The sequence below is a fragment of the Pteropus medius genome, unplaced genomic scaffold, assembly GCF_902729225.1.
Source record: "Pteropus medius unplaced genomic scaffold, Ma_sr-lr_union100, whole genome shotgun sequence".
Classification (NCBI taxonomy): Eukaryota; Metazoa; Chordata; class Mammalia; order Chiroptera; family Pteropodidae; genus Pteropus; species Pteropus medius.
The window spans coordinates 2,767,920-2,792,398 of NW_024349797.1; the positions used below are offsets into that span (position 1 = coordinate 2,767,920).

Consider the following 24,479-nt stretch of genomic DNA (forward strand, 5'->3'; position numbering starts at 1 on the left):
TAGGCGTGCTCCAAGGCGAGGTCTCTATGGGTCCCGCCTCCTGAGGCCCAGGCGGAGAAGGGGATTGGGGCGACGCAAGGGGCGGGATTCGTGAAGAAAGATGGCGGCCGCCCGGGGCTTGACCCTAACGGCCTCGGCGCTGAGGTCGGTCACCCCCTGGCGGAGGAGCAGGTACCAAGCCAAGAAGGGCACTTGGGAAGAGTATTAGGTTTTGCGTGTCCAGAACTAAGCGGACACAGGTCCGCGGGAGAGGTGCGGGGGTGGCGTGAGGCTCTCCAGGTAGAGGATCGCCAGTGCCCCTCTCCTCTGGACTTATCATCCTCCCTTGCGCGCAGCAGGCTCCTCGCGGCCTCCGCCGGACCTCAGGCGCATCGGGAAGCATCGTCTTCCAGCCCCGAGGCTGGCGATGGACAGGTTCACCTCACGGACAGCTGCGTCCAGGTAAAAGCGGTGGCGGTGCCCAGACGGGAGTTCGTAGTGCGGAGACCTTCCCTTGGCCTACCCTTCTTCCTCCCCTGGCCCGGCATTCCTGATCTCCTCTTCCTGCATTTCAGAGGCTTCTGGAAATCACCCAAGGGTCCGAATTCCTCAGGCTGGAGGTGGAAGGAGGTGGATGCTCCGGATTCCAATACAGATTTTCACTGGATACAGTTATTAACCCCGACGACAGGCAAGGAGGAAGGGGTGGGTCCCCAGAGATTGTGCGGGAGGAATAAAAGTGTCTCCAGTTTAAGGTAAATTTTTATTCCAAATTTAAAAGGTTTGCTAAGGATGCTTAACATCACACAGTGGGGATACAGTGAAGATTTGTTGTCTTGATTCAAAATAACTAAGTTATAGGAGGAAAAGTGGCCAGCCTAGGTCCATAGGGTAGTTGATAGAGTCATGCTAGACTAGATTCCAGGTCTAAATCTTTGAGCATTTCCCATTATTCATTCCATTGAATCTTTTTTGCCTCAAAATCGGCACCTGTTGATAATAAGGGATGCTTGCTCTGTATTTCAGAAAACCGAGGATGTGCACCTCTTATATCAGAGCTCGGAGGGTGTCGTGTTTTTATTTATGATATTCATTAATACTTTTCTCCTGTCTTTTCAGGGTATTTGAACAGGGTGGGGCAAGAGTGGTGGTTGACTCTGATAGCTTGGCCTTCGTGAAAGGATCCCAGGTGGACTTCAGCCAAGAACTGATCCGAAGCTCATTTCAAGTGTTGAATAATCCTCAAGCACAGACAGGCTGCTCCTGTGGGTCATCTTTCTCTGTCAAACTTTGATGTGTTGACAGGTGACCCAGAGGTTGCTACCATTTGTACCAATTTGAAGAACCTGGGATTAGTAGAATTCCAGAAGTTTCCTTCCAATCATGTCCCTCTCTGTTTTATTTCCCACAATCCAGGAGTGCTGTGTTTTGCCACTATTATTTCCAGAATGTGAAACTTTTACTCTTGACTTAATTTCTCCTGCATGATTCTAAGGCCAAGCCTCTAGATGCTGTTACCTAAGATTTAATAACTAGTTGAAACCCAGTATAATCTGTAGAGCCTCTCAAGTTCCAAAATCTGGAGTTACTTTCCAGGCCTTTAGAGCTGCTTATACATATTTGTATAGCTACGTATAAAAGCTTCGTTTTAAAGAAAGTCCTTATTTACTTGTGGTTTGGATCAAAGTCACAGATTAGGTAGCTAGGACACTGATTACTAGGCCAGAGAGGATGAGAAAGGCAAATGAAATGTTCTCTATTCATCTCACCCTTCTTGAATGTGGTAGTTGACTTACCCTTATTTTCTGCGCAGCTCATTCTCCACTTCCACTTGTTAAAGCACATACATTTTCCTCTCACACTCATGAATCTGCTAGATTCACAAAACCAAAAGCTCATCTGAAAACAGACTTAAGCCCCACTAATATCTGAATCACTTGAAAAATAGCCTCCGTACTCCATACTCCCACAGATATTTCAAGATTCTGTGATCATTTAGTGACTGAATCTTTTTAGGATATGTTGCTTCACTTATGGTGAAAGACGTCTCTGATCTTATGTGTAGCAGGAACTGGTCCCTTTGTTGGTATAGATGATAGATACTTAGGGATTTTCTTGTAGATTGGATTACCAGACAAAATGCAGGATGCCTCGTTAAATTTGAATTTCAGATGAACAAATAATTTTTAGTATGAATGTGTCTCGAATATTGCATGAGACATACTAAAAATTATTTGTTTTCTGAAATTCGAATTTAACTGAGATCCCTAAATTTATTTGTTAAACCTGGCAAGTTTACTTTAGGATCACTGAAGAAAAAGCATTTTAAGCCACAAATTCCCGTGAATTTTAATGTACGTGTTTGAGTGTGGAACTTAAATAGGCTACAATGCTAGTAATGGCAATGCTGGGGGAGCCAGAATTGCGTGGACAGACAACTAAACAATGACAAAAACACTATAACCATGATGAATGATTTATAAATACTGAAGTTGGGAAACCACACCCAAGTGGATTCTGGAAGAATATCATTCTGAGACTGGATTAGAATTAAAGGTGTTAAATAAAAGGAATTACCATTAAAAATGAAAATAGAGTTTTAGAGACAAAGTATCTGAGACAGAAACTCACATTTTCAGTATGGGAAAACCTAGGACATAGAGAAAACAAACCTATTATGTATATGCAGTGCATACAAAGTGGAAAGAAGAGGACACTCAGAAACCTGAGCAGATTTATTAGCAGATTTCCATGGCAGAAAGCAGCATACCATGGAAGCATCTGTGCGTAGCTTTATTAAGACGTCGGGAATTGCTGCTGGTACCTGGGCCTAATAAAATTTTTAGCTCAGAAGAGTCCTGTCCTCTTCAGAAAGATTTTGCTAGATTTACATGTTCGAAATATTCTTCCAGAATATTTTTGTGAGTTATTTATTGATTTGGTGATTTTAAAACTAATAGCATAAGCATAATAGCTTTAGTTGCTAAATAAACCATTAAATTGCAGTGGTCAGTTAGGCAGGATCAGGGTCCCTTAGAATGCCTATATGTAACTGCCTACTATTAATGGGAAAGTTGAAATTTTGTGTTTAGAAAGGGTGGATTTGGGAGAAATCAGTCTTCACACAGAAAGCTTCATTGGGAAACCTGAAATTTCAAACAGGAAGTCTCCATTGGAGGAGGGTGATGTAGAAATTTTAAAAACAACTTGGGGAAATGATAGCATCAAAGTGACAGTGGGCAGTTTGCTTGGAATGAATAGTAAGCAATGTAAAACAGGAATGGGATCTTTCGTAGGCACTTTATTACCAGATGCCTTCTTCCTGGCAGGCCGTAAAAGCCAGCAGATGTTTTCACAAATGTTTCTGTGTAAATTCATTTAGGAAAATTTTATACTCTTCTAGTATCAATTGGAAGATTTTTTTTGCCTCCCTTTACTTTCCAAGAGGAGGTTATCAAGGCCCTATTTGTTGCAGGATTCATTTTATTTATATATGCAAGCTAGTGAGTGCCTGGGGCAGCATGCCCCACCTTTGCTTTAGCAAAACATAATAGTGTGAGAACCAAAGGCATGGAAACCCTGGATCTGCTTTATGTTGTTAATAGCTTTATGCTGTTGGCTCTAAAGAAGGGGCCTCTTGATCAACTGTCCAGATCTTGTAGAATCACACGTAGTCTTGAGTTTTGTGTTTGATAGTGACTAGTGGTGTGTAAACTATAGGTGTCCCTTAGTTTCTTTTTGTGGGAATGTTGACTGATTACATAGCATTAGGAGAAAACAGGTTCAAAAGTAAGATTAGGAAGGACTACTAAAGTAGATGTTCAAAAAAGATACTTTTCATTCTCTTTCTTCTGAGAATTGAGCCATATTCTTTTGGCCTTTTGTTATAAAGCATCTGAGTGGAAGGTCAAAGTTTGGCAGGAGCATCTTATATAGAGAAGTGGGTAGCACTGACCCTCACAGTGTAGCCCACCCTTAAACTGGCCCTGGGCTGATGTCATGCGGTTTGCAGCATGCAGGGCCTCACACCCCACTGCAACATTATGGTTTTGTCTCAAAGGCAGGAAACACCTATACTTTTCGAGATATCTAGCTAGCATTGGTATTTATGATTGGTCTTTTAAAGTCTCTGTTTGCCACTTCTCCATGGAAGTGCCACAGGGCTGCTTTAAGGAAGTTTGTTTTATTCAAGAAGTTTTGAAGTAATTATCTGGCTTTAATTGTAAAATATGGTCAGGTAAATATATAAAGAGAGGGTACATTTAAGCAATCTATGTCCAGCAGCTCTATTTAAAAATATTTTATTTTTTTAATAGGTAATACATATGGTACAAAATTCAAAGAGACACAAAAGGGGATACAATGAAAAGTCTCCCAATCCTATACCCGTCCACCCTGTCACCTTCCCCACAAACCACCATTGTTTCTAAGAATTTAGCTCACAGGTATAATCCCATAGTTAACAATGTGAAATAACATTTGCACAAGAATATTTATTACAGCATTTTTAATAGCAAAAGGTGGGAAACTGAAAATGTCCATCCATCACTAGGGGACTGATTAAATAAATTATTCATTTAATGGAATACTATACATTTATAAAATAGAATGAGACAGCTCTTATGTGCAAGTGTGTATTAAGTGAAAAAAGCAGAGTGTAGAACAGCATGCATAGTATGCTATTCGTGTTTCTAATACAAGGAAATATGCATATGTGCATGAAATATCTCTGGATGGGCAAGCAGGAAGGCGAGGGTTGGGAGAAGTTCTGTGAAATACGAGGTGTAAGGTGGAATGGCAAGATTGAGGTTAGCAGATACCCAATTCTCTTTCCCCTTTCTTTAGACAAATAGCAGCATATGTTACACTTTGTTATACAAACCTCCTTTTTCCCTTAATCTACTTTGGATATCAAGGCATTTAGAGCCACTTTTTATTTTTCTCTTTAGGGCTCCATAACAATTGTTTCTAATCTTTTGCTATTAAAAATAATGCTGTACCTCTTAAATATGTCATTACCTCTTAAATATGTCATTTCACATTTGGCGAGAATATAACTGAAGGTTAAATTCCTAGAAGTGAAATTACTGATTCAAAGATTAAGTGCTTTTATAATTTTGAAAGATATTGCCATATTATCCTCTTCAGAAGTTATATCAATTTGTACTCTTCCTCCAGATGTTGCCAAATAGGAGTCTTAAACTTTTTGATCTTTGCCAATATGACAATTAAAGTGTCTTGGTATGGTTTTAACTTGCATTTCTTTTGTTATGAATGAAAGTCAGAATATTTTAATATGTTTAAGAACTATATATTTTTGTCTACCGAAGAGATCTCAACTAGTATAGTGACCTAGAGCAAATTATTTAAGCTTCATGTGTCTCCATTTCCTCAACTGTAAGTTGGGAATAAAAATAGTAAGTAGTATTGTTGGATGATTAAATGAAATTCGTGTATAGCCCTCAACACCTCTTAGCACATAGCAAGCATTCAATAAGTTACGTGATGGCTGGCAATCAGCAGCAGGTAGGACAGGACAGATTAAATTAAGAAATTAGTATTCATCTCCATGTCTCCAGGCACATGGAGCCTTGTTCATTCGCACTGTTATTGATCAGAGGAATACAAAGTCAGAGCTTTCTTTCTCTTAAAAGAGTAAAGAATCTTTTTCCATTGGAACCCAATCATAGGCTATTGGCAGACCTGGCAAAGGGGTAGGCATAGCCTCATGTCTAACATTTAGACAGCCAATATAGTAAAGAAATTTAATATGAAACAAAAAAATAGAAGAGCCCAGATATACATTTTTTTATTCCATTGTGGATCTAAGCTCCCATCTAGCCAAGGTTGGAGTAGGTCTCCACTTGTAAACTCAGAGGAATGCCAGCCAGCCATTTGATGAAGGGGAAGAGGGCAGAGGATTCTGAGTAAAGAGGACAAACAACACAGGAAATCTGGCTTCCCCTAAAACAAGACTACACTGTATTTCACAAGCTAGAAAATAGAACTCTTTATTTTTAGCACATCAAGCTAGTGTCTGCAAAAAGAGAGCCCAGGAGAGATTTTGTTTTCTGTAAGGACCAGTATGTATTTAATACAGATTTTCGGAGATGGGCACCCTGTCTTGCGGCAGCCCTTGTGGTGCACAGGAACTATTGCTGGATAGATTTTGAATGTTTACTCAAAGCTGTTGAGTATTTTCTTTAGGCTTGTGTAAAGTCCTGGCTCCCCCTTATCAACATCCTATATTTTTAATATTGCCCTCTTGCTTTCTTAGGCTCCTCGCTCCCCTTCATTTGTGTGTCTCACCCTCAGCAAGCTAGTACCAGTCTCTCTTCTCTGAGACGAGGGGATCTTCTGCCCCTCTCTGGGGACACAGAAGTGGCTACAGGATGGAGATGTGGCAAAATCTGGTTTAGACCAGACTGGCTGAGTGGTAGTGATGGTTCTTAGGGGAAGAGCATTGGAGTCACTCCCCAGACTTCCTCCAATCCTTTTTTACTCCATAGATTCTGAAGGACCACCCCAGGACAGGTGTAGCCTCTGACCCAGTTTTGAGATCATCGGGATGATCATCATGGCTGGAACAGGGTGTCTACAGTGAGGCCGAAGGACCTTGCATGTTTGCACAGCTTGAAGGGAAGATGAAGGCCATCCTTTGGTAAGCATCCCATAGCAAGGCCAGGACAGATGGTGGACTGGGCCTCATGGCCAGTGACATGGTATTAAAGCATTTGGTGGTGTTTGAGCCAAGCAAGGGCATGGCAGCATGGAGGCAGTGACAGAAGCTCACAGCCAGAACCTAAGCTGGGAGAGATGAAAAGCAGGCACAGCTGGCTGGGAGTGGGGCTGCAGGGCCTCCTGCTTGAAGCCTTCATGGTGTCTTCCCAGCTAGGAAAGAGTCCTCAAGGCTCCCGCCTGATGCCAATTTCCAGGTAGCTGCCCACACTGACCCCTCACTGCTACTCCTTGGCGATGCAGTGCGGGGGGCCTGCCTCGGCCACATAACCTGGGGAGCAGTGGCAGCGGTAGGAGCCCTCCGTGTTCTCACAGTGACCATGGGCGCAGAGTGCAGCAGGCCCATTTAAGTCATCACATTCATTCACATCTAAGGAAGGAAAACAGGAGAGAGCCAGCTGGATGGAGCCCAAGGGCCTCTGGCCTGTTGCCTTTGGCCCTCTGGGTCACTAAGCCCTGACCCCTGCCCTGCAGTGTAATCCTGGGTGTGGCAGCCAGAGGCTTAAGTCATTGCCCCAAAATGAGCAACTCAGGGACACAGCAGGTGGTAGTGAGCCCATACTGTGCCCAGGAGAGTGACCATGCTCTCTCGTCCTTGCCTTTCTTTTGTCTGGGCACCTCCATGGAAAGGACTTTCTACAGCATTAGACCTTCCTTTGGAGCTTTCTCACCACTCAACCCAGTGCCAGGCAGCCCCACTAGGGGGCAGCAGTGGCTTTTCTAGCTGTCCCGGGTTTAGACATGCATTCTTAAAGTGAGCAATGGGCCATCCGACTTCATAGGGAGCCATCAGGGTCAGTCCACTTCCCAAGGCATTGCCACTCTGATTCTAAACTTACCCACACAGGCCATGTGGGCCATGTCCAGCTGGAATCCCTCAAAGCAGTCACAGGTGTAGCCTTCCTGCACACGCACACAGCGTCCATTCTCACAGCCATTCAGGATGCCACACTCCTCTGCCTGAAGCCCTTCGAAACCGGCTGCGTGTTCTGGTATGAGGAAGTCAGAGAGAGAAGGAAGCTGAGGTCTTGTACCCAACCCCTGGACCTTTACCCTCTGCTACAAAGGGTTGCTCCTGTTGAATTCCTGGGGTGGAGTTGGAGACGGTCTTAAAACTCTCACAGAAAGATGCTAAAACAAAAGGCAATAGTCTTAAAAATAAAAATGAATCATTTTAGGTGGCAGAGACCTTTAAATGAGGCCTCCCAAGAAGGCTGACACCATGTTTACAGTGCCAGGGCTCCTGAGCAGTTGGGTGTCACCATACAGTTTGTTGTGGTTGGTGGGAGAGTGTTTTATATAAAATCTTTATATAGTCTTTTTTTTTTCCCCCTGGGAGAAGATTGGCAGCAAAAGTGGATTACTCTCACTCAACACAAAGCAAAACTACCATATCCGCCTAACCCTCTTCTCTCTCTAAGCAGCTCCCCATCCCTGAAAAAGACCCCACCCGTAACCTTAGTACAGTCTTAATCAGTCTGGTAAGGTGGCTGTGCCTGTGGATGGTGTCCATTGCACAGATCCCAGGCCTGACTTCCTCATTGAGATCCAAGCCCTGAGTGCTACTTACAAACCAAGTCACCACAGTGGGACTTTCAAGTAATTAGAAATCCTTAATTCGCATTTCAGGTCACAAGTTTGAACTTGTAGAGCAGGTTATTTTGCATACCCTAAATGGTGTAGAGGGAGAAAAAACAGACAGTACTAGAGTGTACCTGCTTTCTCTTGTTCTCTCAGCTCCCTCCCACAGGCAGCTTTTGAGGTTAGGATGATGGTGTCCTGTACCTTTTTGTGTCCCTTGTGCTAGTTCATTAGAGAGAGTCGTTAGGGTCTGACCTGGGCATTTGGAGTTGTCCCGTGAGTGACCTGTGAGAGGGCTTGGCGTGTCTTTCCCCTTCCCCGACCTTACCCTGCTGGCAGTGATTAGCCAGTGGAGGAGATGGAAGTGAAACAACTTCAGTGCCCACCTCTTCCCCATTTTTGCAGCAACACAGACCTGGATGGCTGGCCACATAGTGGGGCTGGAGTTCTGAGGGCTGCAGGGGAGACTCAAGGATCGGTGCATGGTCCCCTGGGTGGCTGGCTGTGTTGTGAAAGGGTGGCTCAGGGATGGCATCCTCAGGGCCCAGGTAGTTGTAGAATGGTGCCCCATCTGGGCCATAGAGGCTGTAGTGCAGGTCCTCAGGCCCGGGGCCATACTCATAGCCTGGCCGGAAGTGGACCCCAGCCTCCCGCTCTGCTTCGATCCGGGCCACATTGCACAGCTGAGCATAGACCTCTGTCAGGAAGGAGTGAGAGAGGAAGCTGGGCCCAACTCCTGTTAGATAAAGCCTGGTGTGCTATCCCTAGGCTGCCTGCCCTAAGGAGAAAGGGAGCACGGGGGACGAGTGCCCTCAGAGAGTTCCTGGCAGTGCGCCTCTCCCCATTCCACCACCTGCCCCACCTTATCCCCAAACAACAGGGATGGAAAAAAGGGTCATTACTCTGATTGCTCTACTCCTTTCTAAATCCCCCCTTACAAGGTGAGGGCATTTTAGGTACCTCCCCTCCCTCCATGCAGGCACAGGTCGCCTCTCTTACCAGAGCTCCTAGGAGGGCACAGAGCACACTGCTGGCTCCAGGCCTCACCATCCTGGCAGCAGCATTCTGTGTAAGTGGTGCGGTGCCCATGCAGGGGTTGGCTGCACACATAATTAGTGACTTTTTTCCAGCAGATGTCCATGTGGATGTCGTGGTCAGGCAGGTCCTCTGGTAGCACAGGCACAGAAGCATGTGAGCCCACCCCTCCCCACCCTAGCCCAGGTTATTCCCCCTGCTGCCCTGCTACCCCAGGCCCACTGACCAATGCTGCTGGTGCTGTTTACACAGCGCTGCTGGCTGAGGTCCAGGGTGAGGGGTGGGCTACAGAAGCAGTGGAAAGAGCCTTTTGTGTTCACACACTCGCCATTTTCACAGGCCATGTCCTGGCACTCATCGTGATCTGTGGTGGCAGGAAGACAGGAGAAACACGTGGGCAGTGCCAAGGCGCCTTGCCCAAGGACCACCTTCACAGAAGAGGGTTTTCTTGTAACTGATAATGAAGAGGTAGCACCCTGCTTCCCCCTCCCCTGCCCCGGCCCAGCCTGGGAGGCCCCTCCCCAGGGATACTTTTCCAACATCCCCAGTACAATCCGTGACAGCCCCACAGCTCCCCTCACTTCAGACCTGCCTGCTGCAGTTGGCGTCTGCCCCCCAGAAGGGGAACTCCCAGCAAGAATGGGGCTGGCTGGCAGGGCTGGGTGAGCATTCAGCTGTGGGCCTGGGGGTTGGGAGGGGTGGTGTGTGTCCTCACCCTCACACTTCCTGCGGGTGGCATCGTAGTGGTAGCCAGGATTGCACAGGCAGATGTAGCCAGGTACCGTGTTGAGGCACCGTCCATTCTGGCAGAGACCAGGCCCGAACATCACACACTCATCAGCGTCTGTGGGAAGGCAGAGCTGAGGTGAGGGGTGGTGAGAAGCAGTATGAGGCAGTACTTGAGGCTAGGGGCTCCAAAGCCAGACTTGCTGGGTTTGAATCTTGGCCCTGCCACTTGCTAGTTGGATAACTTCAGGCCACTTGCTTAAGTTCCCCTTGCCTCAGTTTCTACCTAAAAAATGTAAGTATGACTACTTAACCTCTTACCTTTGTTATGACAATTAAAAGGTTAATACATCTCAAATACTTAAAATAGTGCTTGGCACATAGCAAGCACTTAAGGAAACCTACTTCATTTTCTATTATTTCCTTCTCCAGCCTCAGGATTAGGGTGCTAAAGGGCTCATACCTAAACTACACACTTTTTGAGTACAGGTTCCCCAAAGTTTCTGGCTTTGTAGGTGGGGCCAGGGAGATAAGCAGCTGCTTCTGGCTTCTGTATAGCAGCACTCCCCTCTCTGTCTCTGTGCCCCGTGACTGGGTTAGTCAAGGCATTGTGGTTTGTTTCCAGAGAGTTCAGCCTCAGGGAAGCAGAAAAGCTGAGGTGAGGTTGTACGAACACTCCCAGAGGACTTCCTGTTAGAACTTCTAGTTAAAACTCTGCAGGTCATCAGCCCTGGGACAGGAATGATGGAAGTGACCTAGGCAGCCTGCATGCACAGCTTCCCCAGGGACCTCCTGGAGGACCAGGCTGGGCCAGCTCAGGTGAGCGGAGTTTGGGGATCAGGGTCTGTAGGGAGGTTACCTGTGTACATGGTCTGTCCAAATGTCCAGGCTCCTTCCACAGGGATGTAACCTTTTCCACTAGGGCAGATCTCGCTGAATTCAACTGTAAGGAGGCATCTAAGCTCAGAGAGAGCAGGGCTCTGCCCTCCCCTCCCCCCTCTCTCAGTAGCACCCTGAAAAGCTGACCCTGAGAGGATTGGAACCCGTGAGGGCCTTACCTGAGTCCTCAGCTGGGCAGAGGTCACAGGCTTCTCCCCAGCTGGCACCCTGGGTGCAGCAGCATTCGGCCTGTGTAGTGTTCTGGCTGAGGAGGCTGGAGCAGGGCAGCTGGCCCTCATGCCCAGAGTAGCATTCCATGCGGATGGGGCCTGCGAGGTGGTCCCCTGGCGGGGCCTCAGGGATACTCTGACCTGTGTGTGATAGATGCCCCTTATTATTGTCTGTTCACGGCCCTCTGGGACACCCTAGCCTTTACGAATGGAACGTTTATATACCACTTTACAGTGTACAAAATGCTTTTACCTATATTATTTCATTTGATGTTCTCAACAACCCTGTGAGGTGGGCATTATTAGCATTAGCTCCCTTTTACAGATGAGGCAGTTGAGGCTTAGAGAAGCTAAATGACTGGCCACAGCCACCAGCTATTAAGTAGCATAGCAGGGAGTTGACCCCAGTTCCTCAGGTGCCAAAGCCCCTGCTCTTTCCAGTATGCCATCCTGCCTTCCTGGCATGCTGTATGTGTAGCCTTCTGCCCATTCCTCTGCTTTATACTGTACGCCAGCCCCTCCACCCTTCGCTGTTCTAGGTCCTCCTTTCTTTTCCCCAAGTCAGAGAAGGTCAGCTGAATCCCAGTGCAGCCTAAGGTGGGAAGCTGACCCAGAAAGCTACGGGGGCGTGGGAAGAGGGGAGTCGAGCTTAGCTCAGCTTCCAGGCCTCCCTCACCTGGAGAGCTTCCCGGGGTTAGATTGAGGGCCCCTCCAAGGCTTAATCTGAGATCCCTGGGGCCACCCTAAGTTGGCCTCAGAGCTTTCTGAGCCTTCTGTAGGGTCCTCAAAGCCCTGCAGCCCCCTGGATGTGTTTTGGCCTGGAGCACACCCCCATCTTGTCTTGTCATTTGCTGCACTCAGACTCCTCACCCCTCCACATGCCATTCTTCAGCTGCACCCCTGCCCACACTGCCCCAGTCCCAGCCCAGGCTCCTTCTCAGGAGCCGGAGCAGTGAAAGAGTAAGCCAGAGAGTGGCCATTCATAATGGCTGGGTGAAGTATGGGGCATGCTCACCTCCGGCCACCCGTGGGCGGCAGCTCCCCTCCTGAGCATCATACTCCTCCAGGTCGCTGGCACAGAGGCATAGGAAGGAGCCCTCCACATTTTCACAGAGCGCCGCCCCACACACCGCCAGCATGAGCTCACACTCATTCACGTCTGCCAGGCATAAGTACAGGCTCTTGGGCAGAGAACAGGCAGCCCATGCCCCCTGCGCCTGCCTCTGGCCCAGTGGGCAGATACCCTCCCAAAAGAAGAGGTTAGGTTTCGCGGGAAGCGCAGAAGTGGGTATGAGTGAGCAGGCAGGAGAAAAAGATGGACAGAGGTCATGGGAATGGAGAGAGAGAAAAGTGGCAGGCAAGGGTCCCTAAATGGAAAAAGAGGAAGAGTTCTTCCCTCTGCACATTCTCTAGAAGTGCCTCTTGGGACCCTGAGGTTTCGGGAGGAGGGTGGAGCCTTGGTTAATGTGCTTGCTCCCTCTGCTGGTAGGACGTGGCCACACTTCTACCATCCTGGCCAAGGTGCCAGCTGTAGGGTGGAACTGAAATCGCCCTTCCTTGCCCACTCTATGCGGTCCCATTATGGAGCCATGTGACCATGGACATTTCAGAAGAAGGGCCCCAGGACCTCTACCCAAGACAGTCGATCTGTGTAGATGGGATAAAGGGCCCAAGGGCCTTCCCTTCCCTGGCCCAGAGTCCAGCTAGCCCAAGGCTTCTCACCAACACAATCCCAGCCAGAGGACGAGGTCTCAAAGCCCTGGTCACAGAGGCAGCGGAAGGATCCCTCAGTGTTGTCACAGAAGCCGTGGCTCCCACACACAGTGTCGTTGGTACACTCGTCTATGTCTGCGAGACAGTGGAGACGAGTGTAGGGTGTGTTCTCACTGGTTTTCTCTATTTGCTGGGAATACTTATTTATTTGGTCTATTAACACCAAGATTTGTGAAAAGTAACTTCTAAACACAAGACAAGCAAACTCTAACATTCACATTTCTCTTCAATTTTTGTGTCAGCTCTGCTGTATGGAAAATATACAAACTTCAAACAGCTGCAAAAATAGTGTCCTCAGGAGAAAATAGTTTCTAGCTGGATACATGAAAAATAGGTGTCCTCAGTCCTCCCGCCTCTGACTGCCGCTCCCTACTCACCAATGCAGTCTCCAGTAGGGGCCATGTGGAAGCCGAGCTGGCAGCCCAGGACACAGCGGTAGGAGCCAGGGCTGTTCTCACACCTCCAGGCCCCGCACACCGGGTCTCCATCTCCGTAGTCCTCACACTCATCAATGTCTGTCCCCAGAGCCATGAGAGGGTACAGAAGTGGCCATGTCACTGCTCTAGCCCCACCTCTCTGGCATCATAAGGTCATGCCCCACAACCTCTGGGATACCTGATCTGTTCTGAATTATTGTGATCATCTCAACCCCAAAACATCAAATTCAGGGTCATTTCCCCTGACCCAGCAGGGATGAACGTCTGAAAGAGAGCTCTGTGCTGTTTAGGAAAGCACTGAGCTCTTAGCCTTCCATGACACTCCTTCCCCCACCCTCAGTAGAGTACTTTATACTTCTCTATAAAAATAAAACCGTCACCAAAGTGTATTATGGAGAGTTGTCTTCATATCTGTTTCCCTTGCTCAATTTTAAGATTGCCCATAACTGTCTATTTGTCTTAACAAAAGACATTGAACCTAGCAGGTTTTTAATAAATGTCTATTGAATCAGTCTGGCTTTAAAAACTAGATTGTGTGCTCCGCCAGCACAGGGCTTATGATTGTCTTCATTTTGTCATCCTCACACAGTCTCTGAGTCAGCAGAAACTCAATAAATACATTATCCGTTAGATGAGAAATCTGTGGAAAGTGCTTTGCTTCCCGGAAGCTGCAGTTCCTGGTCCCAGGGAGCTGAGGACCAGGCAGAGGTGGAGGTGGGCAGACGTGGGGCAGACCCCTGTCCACTCCCCCCTGGAAGCCTTACCCACACACTCCCCGCTCTCTGGGGACGGCTGGAAGCCAGTTTCACACAGACAGTTGAAGGAGCCTTCGGTGTTGACACAGTGCCCTCCTTGACACCGGTCTGTGACTGCACACTCGTCCACATCTAGAACAAAGATGTCTGTCAGCAGACCCAGCCATGGGTCCCTAGGGCCCTAGGCAGCTTACTCTGGGCCATAGGTAGCTCCTAAGAGGACCAGAGAGTGGCTCAGTGTAAGAGAAAGAGTTCAGAGATGGAAGCCAGATGCCAGGCTGCGGGGAGGAGCCCTGGAACTGGGCTCTGTCGGAAGAAGGGTGACACCACTCAGAGTTCAGACGATGTGTGCCTGATGTAGACTTCATGGAGAGGCCCGGGGAAAGAGTCCCTCCCTGACACTTGGCTCCCTTTCATTACTGTCACCCTCCCATCTTCCCATTCCTGGGTGGGACCAGGAGCATTTTATCGTGGTACTAGATCTAGTCTCCAGCACCCCCTGCTGCTGGCAAGTGGACATGGCCAAACTGGTGTCTCACCCTGGCAGCTGGTGCCGCCTTCTGCGCTGGCAAAGCCTGGTGCACAAAGACAGAAGAAGGACCCGTGGCTGTTGAGGCATTCCCCGTGGGGTGCGCAGTACTCCTCTCCCATGCACTCGTCCACATCTGCAGGGAGATGATAGTGTTCACTCCTGGGGATGTTCCCACCTCCCCAAACACCGACCCCAGTTCCCCTGGAGAAACCTGAGCCACTCACCCTCACACACAGTGCCATTGGCCAGTTGGAAGCCCTGGGGACAGAGGCACTGGTAGGAGCCAGCCATGTTTTTACACTCGCCTCCTATGCAGCTGCTCTGGGGGTCTTCACACTCATCCACATCTGCAGAGTCACACAAGAAGAAGCCAATGGCAGCACCTCCCAAGGACAGGAACCAGTGGGGAGGTCTCCAGAAGGCTCTGCATGAGGAGTCTGGCCCCACAGGGGCGTCATCCCCTTATAAAGCAACATACTTGGGAGAAGCTGGTGAGGGAGCCTCTGGGGAGCAGGGTGACTCCAGTTCCCTCTACTTTGTCCCAGCTCAGCAGGCTCTCCTTGCCTCTGGCTGGGCTTCTCTAGCTGCCCACACAATGCCCACCTTGGGAACACTTGGCCTTTCTCAGCAACCCTGGACTAGGGTGGCCAAATCCCACTACCCTTATAGCTGAGATGGCTTAGGTTTTTACTGAGAAGCAATAGGAAAACAGATGAGAAATAAGCCAAGTACATAGATACAGAGAACCTGAGAAGGTAGCAAACTAGTCTCTTCAAGCCGGCCTACAGATTGCCTGGTGCAGGCTGGTGTCTTTTAAAATATGGTCCGAACATCCACCCTTACGAGGAACCCTTGAGAAACTTGTTAGAAACCAGAACCCAAGCTTCCCCCACCCCCACCCCACCCTTGGCAACAGAAGTTAATTTAGCAGGCCTGGGACAAGGTCCAGGAAGCTCATGTGGAACAAGCTCGCCCAGCGATGCTGATGCTTGTGGTCCAGTGGCTCATTGGCCCCCAGACCCTGATCTGCAGTTGGCTTTCCGACTCCTGTTGGTCAAGGGGTGAGAATAAGTGTACCCAGCTAGCCCACCATCCGAGGTAGGTAGAGGGGACCTTGGTCTGAAAACAGCCCCTGTTGTGTCCTGGCTACTTTCTTTTCTGAGGGTGATGGGTTAGTCTCCCTGAATCCTGAATCCCATCTGTGTTCTCCTCCCCTGCAGGGGCTCTCACCTTCACAGGTGTGGCCCAAGGGGCTGGGCCGGTAGCCCTGGTCGCAGTCCCTGCAGGAGAATGAGCCGGCAGTGTTGGTGCAGATGCCTGAGGGGCAGACTCCAGGAAAGGCACATTCATCTAGGTCTGGGGCAGACAGCAGCTGGTCACCCTGCGGGCCTAGGAGGTCTCCCTCCATCCGGCGAGGCAGGAACCTCCCCACGCCTCTGGCCTCCTTCTCTGAGCTTGTAGGACTCTCTCCAGGCCCCTGGGGAAGGGCAGGCCCTGGTAGTGACAGCAGCTCTACTGTCAGCTTCCCTCCTGTCTCTGTGACTCCCTTTTCCTTCTGTCTTCACCTCTAAACTTGGGCATTATGACGATAGAAGCTCTCCTTAGGCCAAGTCCATGTGTAGGGTCAACTAGCCTAGCCTGGAGACCCTCAGCATCAGTCCAAAGCTAGGGGACATATGGAATGTCCTTTGGAAGGTAAGAGGGCCTATATTCTCGGTCTCTCTCTGCCAACTTCCTCCTCAGGGTTACCTTCACAGGCAGTGCCGTCTTCATTCACCCAGTACCCACTGTCACAGGCTGAGCAGGCGAAGGAGCCCTCAGTGTTGAGACAGAGACCCGTGGGGCACGAGGCCCTGCTGGCACACTCGTTGACATCTGAAACAGGCCATTGATTTTTGTGTGGGACTCTGCAGGACAGACGTGCCAGGATAGCAGAGACTGACAGGTGTGCAGAGGTAGGGGAAAGGACAGGTCTTGGCAGTGATGTGTTGGATCAGCATGGTCAGGGATGCAGGGCCAGGGGTCGGAGTGTGTGTGTGGAGGGAAGGAGCTACAGGCTGGTTTGCTGTGGAAGAAGGATGTGTTAGTATCTTTGTACCTTGGCAGCCTTTCTCATCCGAGGTGACCTCGTAGCCCTGCTCACAAGAGCATCTAAAGGAGCCCTCCAGGTTGATGCATCTTCCATGAGCACAGACCCCGGGAGTCAGACACTCATTCACATCTGTGGGAGAGAAGTCCAAGATGGCAGGCTGGCCTCCTTTCCTTCATGCAGCCCCCTTCATCAGGCATAGAGCATCTCAACTATGAGGCCAAGGAATCACCATTGAGAGGCACTGTAGGCCACCCTGGGAAGGCCATGAGGTCATTACAGCTCTTGGCCTCACTCACCAAAGCAGGAAAGAATGCCCCTCCCCACTGAGCTCACTTCAGCTCTAGTAACACAGAGCACACTGCATATGTACTAGAAAAGGGAGCCAGATCCCCTAGCCTTGGGGCTAGTTTTGCCCACTAGAGGACACTTGTAGTGAAGTGTCCAAGACCTTGACTCACCTTATGGTGGGTCTGAACCTCTCTGCCAACCAAACGTATGATCTCATATTCCCAGCCCAACAACCAGCTTCAACAGGTGAGTGGGCAAGGCAGAGAGAGGCCGAGCTCTGCCTGGGTGGCTGAATGGCAGTGTCAAGGGCCTGGGAAATGTCTGCCCTCTCCAGAGACTCAAAGCATCTATTCACAACTCAGTTCCTCCTGGCATTCTGAACCCCGGGCCCTTCTTCCTGCGGGGGCTGCTGGTAAAGAACATTCCTCCTACAGCTGACATGCAGCTTCCTCTGGAGGAGAAGAGCACTCACTGTTCGGTTAAGCCTTGCTGTTTAGACACTGCTGTTGAGATGCAGTAGAGCAGAAGACCCTTCCTCCCTGGAAACCATAGCAGGGCCTGGCTGCTAGCTGACAACAACTCCTCCTAGGATGCTTGGCACTTCACTCTGCCCAACGGGATCCAGCTACAGGAGCTTCTGGGACCTTGGGCTATGGCTCCTGAACGGACATGGCCAAAAAGCCAAAGGGGCCTCCACCCGAGCTGATTCAGAGGGCAGAGTACCAGTAACTGAAGCACACCCATCTCATGCTCAACGTCATCTGGGAACCCAGCCGGATCATGGATGACAATAGCTTCCAAGATGCTTCCCTCTGTCCCATTCTTTCTCTCCCTATGTGTGGGCTCGACCAGAGGTCCCAAGGCCAGAGAGCCCTCTCAGTGCCTTTGCAAACACCCCTCACCTACACAGCTCCCGCTCTGGCCCCTGTAGCCCTCCTCGCAGGCCAGGCAAGTGTAGGAGCCAGGGGAGTTGACGCATCTTCCATCGGGGCAGGTGTCAGGGTGACGGCATTCATCGATATCTGCAAAATAACAGCCCCTCCCTTGGTCATCCCTGGGAACCACAGCACATGGGTAGGTCTGTAAGGAAGTGGATCCTTGACCCTGCCCTTGTCTGGGGAGAGGGAGAGATGTCAGTTTCCGTACAGATGGAAACTAGGAAAAAGTGAGTGTCATCCTGTGTTCCCAATTCCACCTCCCACCCACTGTCCTGGACAAAGAGAGAGATGGAGGAACTCTAGAAAGGGAGACACCCTGGCTGGGTGTCAGAGGCTGTGGTTACCACTAGCTGTGGGAGGGTGAGAGAACTCTACTTTGTGAGCTGGACTGTCAGAAACGGCCCTCATATCTCCCTCGGTGAACTCCTGTTCCTTTACGAGTGATGACAATTACTGGGGTTGTACGTGCTTGGCACAGCAGGCCACAGAATAGATCACCAGCTGGGCAATGAAGACGAAATGGGTTTCCCAGCACCAGAAAATGAGTACTGAAGATGATCCCCAATCTTGGACCGGCCCTGAGGCTGGTGCAGAGCTAAGGGTGGCAAGGTTTCTCTGCTGGAGAGACTTTTCTTCTAGCCAAGAACCATGTAGGGCTTTCAGTACCCACCCTGGTGAGATCCAGGAAAGTCAACTAGAAAGGATGAGCCTGAGCACCAACCAGACAAGTGTGGGGAGAAGGGACCCATGGAAGGAGAGGAGCAGCAGTCCTGGGAGAGTGACAATAAGGAGAAAGATGGAGATCTTGCTCCCAGGAACTGTAGGCAGGGTTCTTCCCGATGTGACCTGGCATCTCGGGGAGTCCATATCCAAGGCACCCAGGGGACCTGGCTGACTTAGAGAGGTCATACACAGGGACTAAACACTGAGTTGGGGCTGCAGGAAGATGCTATGCTCCTCTGGCCCAGTGTCGAGCCTCTCAGTCACTATTCATGACCAATAGAGTGACCAAGCTCCAGAGGAAACAGGAAAACTGACTCTTCCTAAACAGGTAATTGTCATTCTCTTAGAGGAAGTTCACCCACTTATGCGGGTTCAGAGGCCCTATTGCCCAGGAGGAAGACTTACTCAGCCCCATAGAGGAAAAGCAGGAGGTAGTGACAAGGGTCAGAACACAGGCTTTCTGCAAAGGGACTAAAGCCAGGAGCTGTCTTTATAGAACAGGATAGATAGAGGCCCTGCAGTGAAGGGTAAAAATGAGTCTCCCCTGAGGCTGTTTGCTCTGCAGGAGACAGGAACCCACCAAAGCCCTCTGTCCCAGGGAACTGGGGCCTTCTTAAAACCAAAACTTCACTGGGAGGGTCCAGAAGGGGAAGATATTCACAGGGCAGGTGGTCAGTCAGGTGGGTATCTGCAGGGAGAGACCTGGAACTGCTAGGGAGAAGGCTCATCTCTGGAAAGAGGGCGACCAAGAGCTCCTACTTGGGCTGTGGTGACACCAAGCTAAACTATTCTAAGAGTTTCTGTAAACAGAGAGATGAAAAGAATGAGACAGAGGTGGAGGAAATGAAAGATCTAGGGCTGCCAATTTTGGCCACCCAGGAGAGAGCAGCTAGCACCATGGCTTGCTGGCCTTGGCTGAGGTACCGGAAGGAGGCTGGGCAGAGCCATTGGGAATGATGAACAATCCCTGCTTCAGGGAGGCCAGACTTTCAGGATGAAGAGAAGAACAAGGAGGAGGCAAGGAGCCTCCTCAAAGAACACACTGAGAAAAAATGAAGTTCTGGGGTCTCTCCCACAGGACCAAGCAGTGGTGGAAGGAGATTAGATTTACCAGGAGCAGAGCTCTGAAGCCTGTCCTGCCCAGACATTCTGGGCACATCTGCGGAGGTGGTGTCCCACATGTCTTATGCTGGGCATTAGGTGACTTGTGGTCCTAATGCTGTTCGCTAAATATTCCAGCCCTCCACTTTCTGGGCCATGGTGGGCTTATGCCTCCTGGCCTCTTTTGGTTGGGCGGGGCCTGAGGACAAGTGCTGGCCAATGAGCTATGAGTAGATATAACGTGTGATTTATAGACCAAAGCATTTAACTATGTGCAACCCTGCAGAGCATTCTTTCTATTTTTCGTGGAGACTGGCCACATTCAAGATGCTGGCTATTCCTTTAGCCTGATTCTAGAATGAGGACACGTGGGGTGGGACGCCCAGTTGATCCATGATAGACATGTGGCGTTGGTCACGTGTAAAGTTTGCTGTATTCTAAGTCACTAAGATTGGGGTTGTTTGTTAATGCGGCATAACCTAGTGTGCCCTGGCATGCCACTGCTGGTTTTCTTCCTCAGACCAGAGTCCCAGCCAGCGATGATCACATGTGAGAGGTCTGTCAGCAAGTGGTAGAGGGAGGAAAGAAATCAAAGCAGCCCTGAGTGTCCACCTGAGCCAGGGAAGGCTTCTTCTACATGGGAGCCACTAGCCAAACCAACCAACAGGAGCCAGATGAAGGTTCCAGATGAAGTGAATTTCACTTCTAACCACTCTGTGTTAAAGGCACTGGCTCTAACATCACCAGACACCCTGAGGCTGTTCCACCAACCCCTTGGTGCCTGGACTGGAGCCAGGTTTTTCTGCCTAGTCTAGGGTTTAAATTTTAATCTAAGAGTATGGCATGTTTTGTCCTAGCCCATGGCTGGGACAAAGCTGGCACTCAGCAAATGTTTGCTGACCAAAGAATGAGACCATGTGATTAAATGTTTAAACCCTCTTGGTATGAGGTGGCTGAAGACACCCCAGAAGACGCATGTAAATAGTCACCCCAGGGACCAGCTTGCCCACCTGCCGTCTGTACACTGGGAGGATTCTGGACCTTCTCGACCAGCACGTCAGCCTTCGCACGAGGAAACATAAGGGTGCCCGCCTCCATTGCTTGTGAGAGCACAGGGTGAGGAGAGTGCTCAGTCAGGGGCCAGAAGCTCAGGTAACCTTGGATATGGGTGGGGGACAGCAGAGCCCTGGCAGTCTGCAGGGAAACTAACCCCTTTCCGTGGGAACCCAGAATCCTGGTACGACGGAAATGCCATTGAGACTTTGGATGGGCTGCTGTCCAGACCACGCAGGCCTTTCACCAGAGATTTTGAGTTTAAGCGGAGAGAGTGGTTTCTTAGTTGGAGAAGGAAGAAAGAGAGAGAGGAAATTGACTGGGCTCCCGGGGTGATGGGCCGGGTCTGTGGTTACTGACGGAAACCTGGAGGAGTGTGCAGGCTACATCAGTCTTTCTTTCAACAGACTGAGAGCGTCTGCCCTGGGCCAGGAACTCGGCCTGACCTCCCAGCCGAGGTGTGTGTCTGGAACCTTTCCTCCAGAAGGGAAGGGAACAATCCAGAGGCATGGTCTGGGGTAGCGGGGGAAGGCTAGATGAGAAAAAAAATGGAGCCTTCAGATAGTGATGCTACGTTGTTGTGTATGCTCATTCAATCCTCACAAGAGCCTCTGAGATAGGCATTACGGTTTTCATTTTCAGACACTGAAACAAGAGCCAAAACCAGGCCTGTCTCTGCCAGAGCCTGTGCCCTTAACGTGGACTGGTTAGGTTAAATTTGATCTTTTTAATATCCTGGTATTTTCTTGGTTCATTTCATTTAGTTTTGCTTTTCTTTTTAATAAAGTGTTCTGTCAAATTCATGTTCTGATGCTTATCTAGCATGATGGGTATCTAGCACAGTACCTGGCACATAATGGGCACCCAGCAAATGCTAACTCCTTTCACTCTCCCTTCTCCTAGGAAATACCAGGCTGTCTGTTTCCATCATGCTCATGAGGACAAGGAGTTCTGGCTTTGATCATGCACAGGCCAGAGTCTGAAAGGGGGAACACCAAGAGGGAGACACTGGGAAGGTGACATGTGGATTGGGGGGTATGCAGATGGAGAGTTAGTTGCCCATCCTACAACCCTAACCACCTCTCGCCTTTGCTAGACCTGCTAGGACTCTGGGCTTTGCTTCCATGGTACTGGCACTGGGAAGGGGAATGAGGGTGAGCTCATCCCTCACCTCCAGGACCCTCTGAATCCAGGCAGGTCGTGGCCAGGAAAAACCTGGAAGCCAGGAGGAGGCCGGGCCGACAACCCGTGAATCCGGGGCAGGATTTCCCTCCAGAGAGAGCTTTGGTTTACTCTCACTTATTCCTGTCTCAGCCAGTCTTGGGAACACATAACCCAGGCCTCTTGCAAACATTTGACACCCCAGCCTGGCAGGAAGGTGGTGGTGGCAGAGCTGCCAGAAGGTTACACAATAGTGGCAGGTTCGAGCCAGTCTGTGAGGAGACCAGTTGGCAATGTCATGGTCACCTTTTGGCCTGGGAAAGGGAGCAAGGATCAGGGTTCGTTGTTCATTCATTCATTCATTCATTCATTCAACTGGCATTTGTTGGGGGTTGTTCAATGCATGGTCAATTATCGTGGGTCATCCAAGGATATGGTCTGTCCTTAGGAGCTCACAGCCTAGAAACTTTAGCAAGAAGGACAAGGCTGAGATCTCAGGCACCTCCCTGATGGGTTGATTGTTATGCTGCATTAACAAGAAGAGTGCTATGACTCCAGGTGAGGGCACAGGTGTACAGAGGGATGTTCTTGGCGTCTCATGTATACAAAGTTGCTCGTGTTCCCTGCTTCGGGGGCAGACAGCATACCACAATATCACTAAGGGGTTGAAAGGGCTCGAGAATTTCTAGACAGTGCTCTGTTTTTAGGAGTGGCCTCAGCATGAAGGGGCCCAGTCAGAGACAAGCTAGAAGGGGAGTTGGGGGCAACCAGTGTATGGGAGGGACCAGGAGATGGTAGGGGGCGGCACCCCATTCCTTACCTTGGCAGTGTCCCTTTCTGACCATGATGTAGCCCTTGTCACATTTGCAGTGGTACGAACCCTCTGTGTTGATGCAGTGCCCTCCGTGGCATGCCTCTGGCTGCTCACACTCGTCTATGTCTGCAAACACATAGAAAAAGCCTGAACGGGGGCCAGCCCTGCAGGGCATCCTGGGGTATTCCTTCAGAGCCCAAGGACGAGGACACTTATGCTGAGGCTCGGGTAGGGAAGACATCCTTGCTGTAGCCACGATTGGCAAAGGGCTCCTATGCCAGGTCAGACTGATATAGCTCAGGCCCTTGCAAACCCCCAAGTTCCTTTCTCTCTAGGAAGCTACTTTTGGGGCTCATGGGGACCCTCGTGGCTGTCTTCTCATCCCTTGACGCAAGGGCTGGTCTCGAGGTCCGATGGCAGTCCATAGAGCATGATCTGAGGAGGCTAACGGAGTCCCCCTCCTGACCCCAGTATGTCCCCCTGTATTCATCTGCTACTAGAGTTCCTAACGGCCTCGTAAAGGTTAGGGATTAAGCAACATGTGAAAGACAGAACCTTAGACAGCTGTGGAACTATCCATGTGGTTTATTCCATTGTCCCCAACCATACTGGTAGCTCAAAAGCCCAACCCTGGTCATGCCATCCCCCTGCTTGACCACTACCAGGGTTCCCTGCTGCTCAGCCTGGCTCACAAGGCCTCTGCCCTCTGGCCCCAGTTTTGCTGTATTCATCAATTCCCACTGGTCCAGCCTCCAAGCCTTTGTTTATATGAATGCCTCTGCTTCGACGGATGGCCTGTAGAGTTCTACTTCCATTTCCAGGACTGGTAAAACTGATCAGCTCTAGGTCTCTCTGGCCACTCCCCATTTCCTGCCTCACCAATTAATGGAGAACTCACCCCGCCCCCGCCACTGGTTCAAACACTTCACAGAGTCTTTGTGAAGATTAAATGAGATAATCCAGGTTAAGAGTTTAGCACAGTGCTTGCCTGGTACAAAGTAAGCACTGGAGAAATGTTAGCTGCTATTGCTGCTCTTATTATTATTATTATTATTATTATTATTATTATTATTATCATTGCATTAAATCTATTCCATAAAATCCAAGCTCCTCAGCCTGGCATGTGAAATCTTTCATGAACTTGGCCCTTGCGGACGACTCTCACTTTGGTTCCTAGCCTCAGCCACACAGGACCTGCTTTGAGCTTCTGCAAACACTGTTTCCTTGCCCGGGGTGGCTTCCCGCCCACCTTGGCTGTCTCCTATTCATCTCCTGGGCGAGGCTGACCTCCCCCTCCAGCCCATATGCCCCTCCCCAGGGTTCTTTTAGGACCCAGCCCATAACAGTAACTGTTCATTTACTTGCTTTTTTCTCCCCAACTGCCGAGAATGTGCCTTACTATCTTAGTGCCCCCCAGTGCCCAGCACAGAACCCAAAAAAGTACATATTGCATGAATGGAATAATAATCATTTGTTTATGGACAGCGTTTTCGTCTGAGCAGTACTTTAGCGCACAGCAGAATCACTGGCAGAAGGTGTAAAATGCACACTCCCAGGCCTACATCAGGAGAGTCTCGCCCAGCAGTACTGAGCAGGCCCAGGAACCTGCATTTTAATAATTCTCCAGGCAATTCTGAAGTAACT

The 24,479-nt window shown here is 49.7% G+C and overlaps 2 protein-coding genes across 10 annotated transcripts in view; one reads left to right on the forward strand and one right to left on the reverse strand.

Annotated features, from left to right (window-relative positions):
- The first annotated feature begins 36 nt into the window (after positions 1-36).
- Positions 37-2,592, forward strand: ISCA2 (iron-sulfur cluster assembly 2). Of its 2 annotated transcripts, none has more exons than XM_039883801.1 (4): positions 37-171; positions 336-441; positions 555-670; positions 1,099-2,592. In XM_039883801.1, the coding sequence occupies exons 1-4, from the start codon at positions 101-103 to the stop codon at positions 1,271-1,273; spliced, it is 468 nt and encodes a 155-aa protein (XP_039739735.1). In that variant the 5' UTR covers positions 37-100; the 3' UTR covers positions 1,274-2,592. The 2 variants fall into 2 exon arrangements, with proteins under 2 accessions (XP_039739735.1, XP_039739736.1); XM_039883802.1 differs by having other exon boundaries at positions 66-171; positions 339-441.
- Positions 2,593-4,264: 1,672 nt separating this feature from the next.
- The window catches only part of LTBP2 (latent transforming growth factor beta binding protein 2), a 95,103-nt gene continuing 74,888 nt past the window's right edge, over positions 4,265-24,479 (reverse strand). For 3 of the 8 annotated variants that reach the window (XM_039883799.1, XM_039883794.1, XM_039883791.1), the window contains 20 exons: positions 22,842-22,961; positions 17,948-18,067; positions 16,764-16,886; positions 16,415-16,540; positions 15,896-16,021; positions 14,890-15,012; positions 14,673-14,798; positions 14,143-14,265; positions 13,319-13,456; positions 12,891-13,016; positions 12,184-12,327; positions 11,118-11,309; positions 10,919-11,002; positions 10,049-10,177; positions 9,560-9,697; positions 9,298-9,465; positions 8,685-8,995; positions 8,433-8,520; positions 7,557-7,706; positions 4,265-7,087 (listed from right to left, as the gene is read on the reverse strand). In XM_039883799.1, coding sequence (XP_039739733.1) covers positions 6,942-7,087; positions 7,557-7,706; positions 8,433-8,520; positions 8,685-8,995; positions 9,298-9,465; positions 9,560-9,697; positions 10,049-10,177; positions 10,919-11,002; positions 11,118-11,309; positions 12,184-12,327; positions 12,891-13,016; positions 13,319-13,456; positions 14,143-14,265; positions 14,673-14,798; positions 14,890-15,012; positions 15,896-16,021; positions 16,415-16,540; positions 16,764-16,886; positions 17,948-18,067; positions 22,842-22,961 — 2,801 coding nt within the window. In that variant the 3' untranslated portion in view covers positions 4,265-6,941. The remainder of the gene's footprint in view (positions 7,088-7,556; positions 7,707-8,432; positions 8,521-8,684; positions 8,996-9,297; positions 9,466-9,559; positions 9,698-10,048; positions 10,178-10,918; positions 11,003-11,117; positions 11,310-12,183; positions 12,328-12,890; positions 13,017-13,318; positions 13,457-14,142; positions 14,266-14,672; positions 14,799-14,889; positions 15,013-15,895; positions 16,022-16,414; positions 16,541-16,763; positions 16,887-17,947; positions 18,068-22,841; positions 22,962-24,479) is intronic. The other 5 variants (XM_039883797.1, XM_039883792.1, XM_039883796.1 and 2 more) reach the window with 4 other exon arrangements.

Coding starts and splice junctions, on each gene's coding strand:
- ISCA2 (XM_039883801.1), top strand. CDS start 101: ATGGCGGCCGCCCGGGGCTTGACCCTAACGGCCTCGGCGCTGAGGTCG. Junction 172..335: donor ACCCCCTGGCGGAGGAGCAG/GTACCAAGCCAA, acceptor CCTTGCGCGCAG/CAGGCTCCTCGCGGCCTCCG. Junction 671..1,098: donor GTTATTAACCCCGACGACAG/GCAAGGAGGAAG, acceptor CTGTCTTTTCAG/GGTATTTGAACAGGGTGGGG.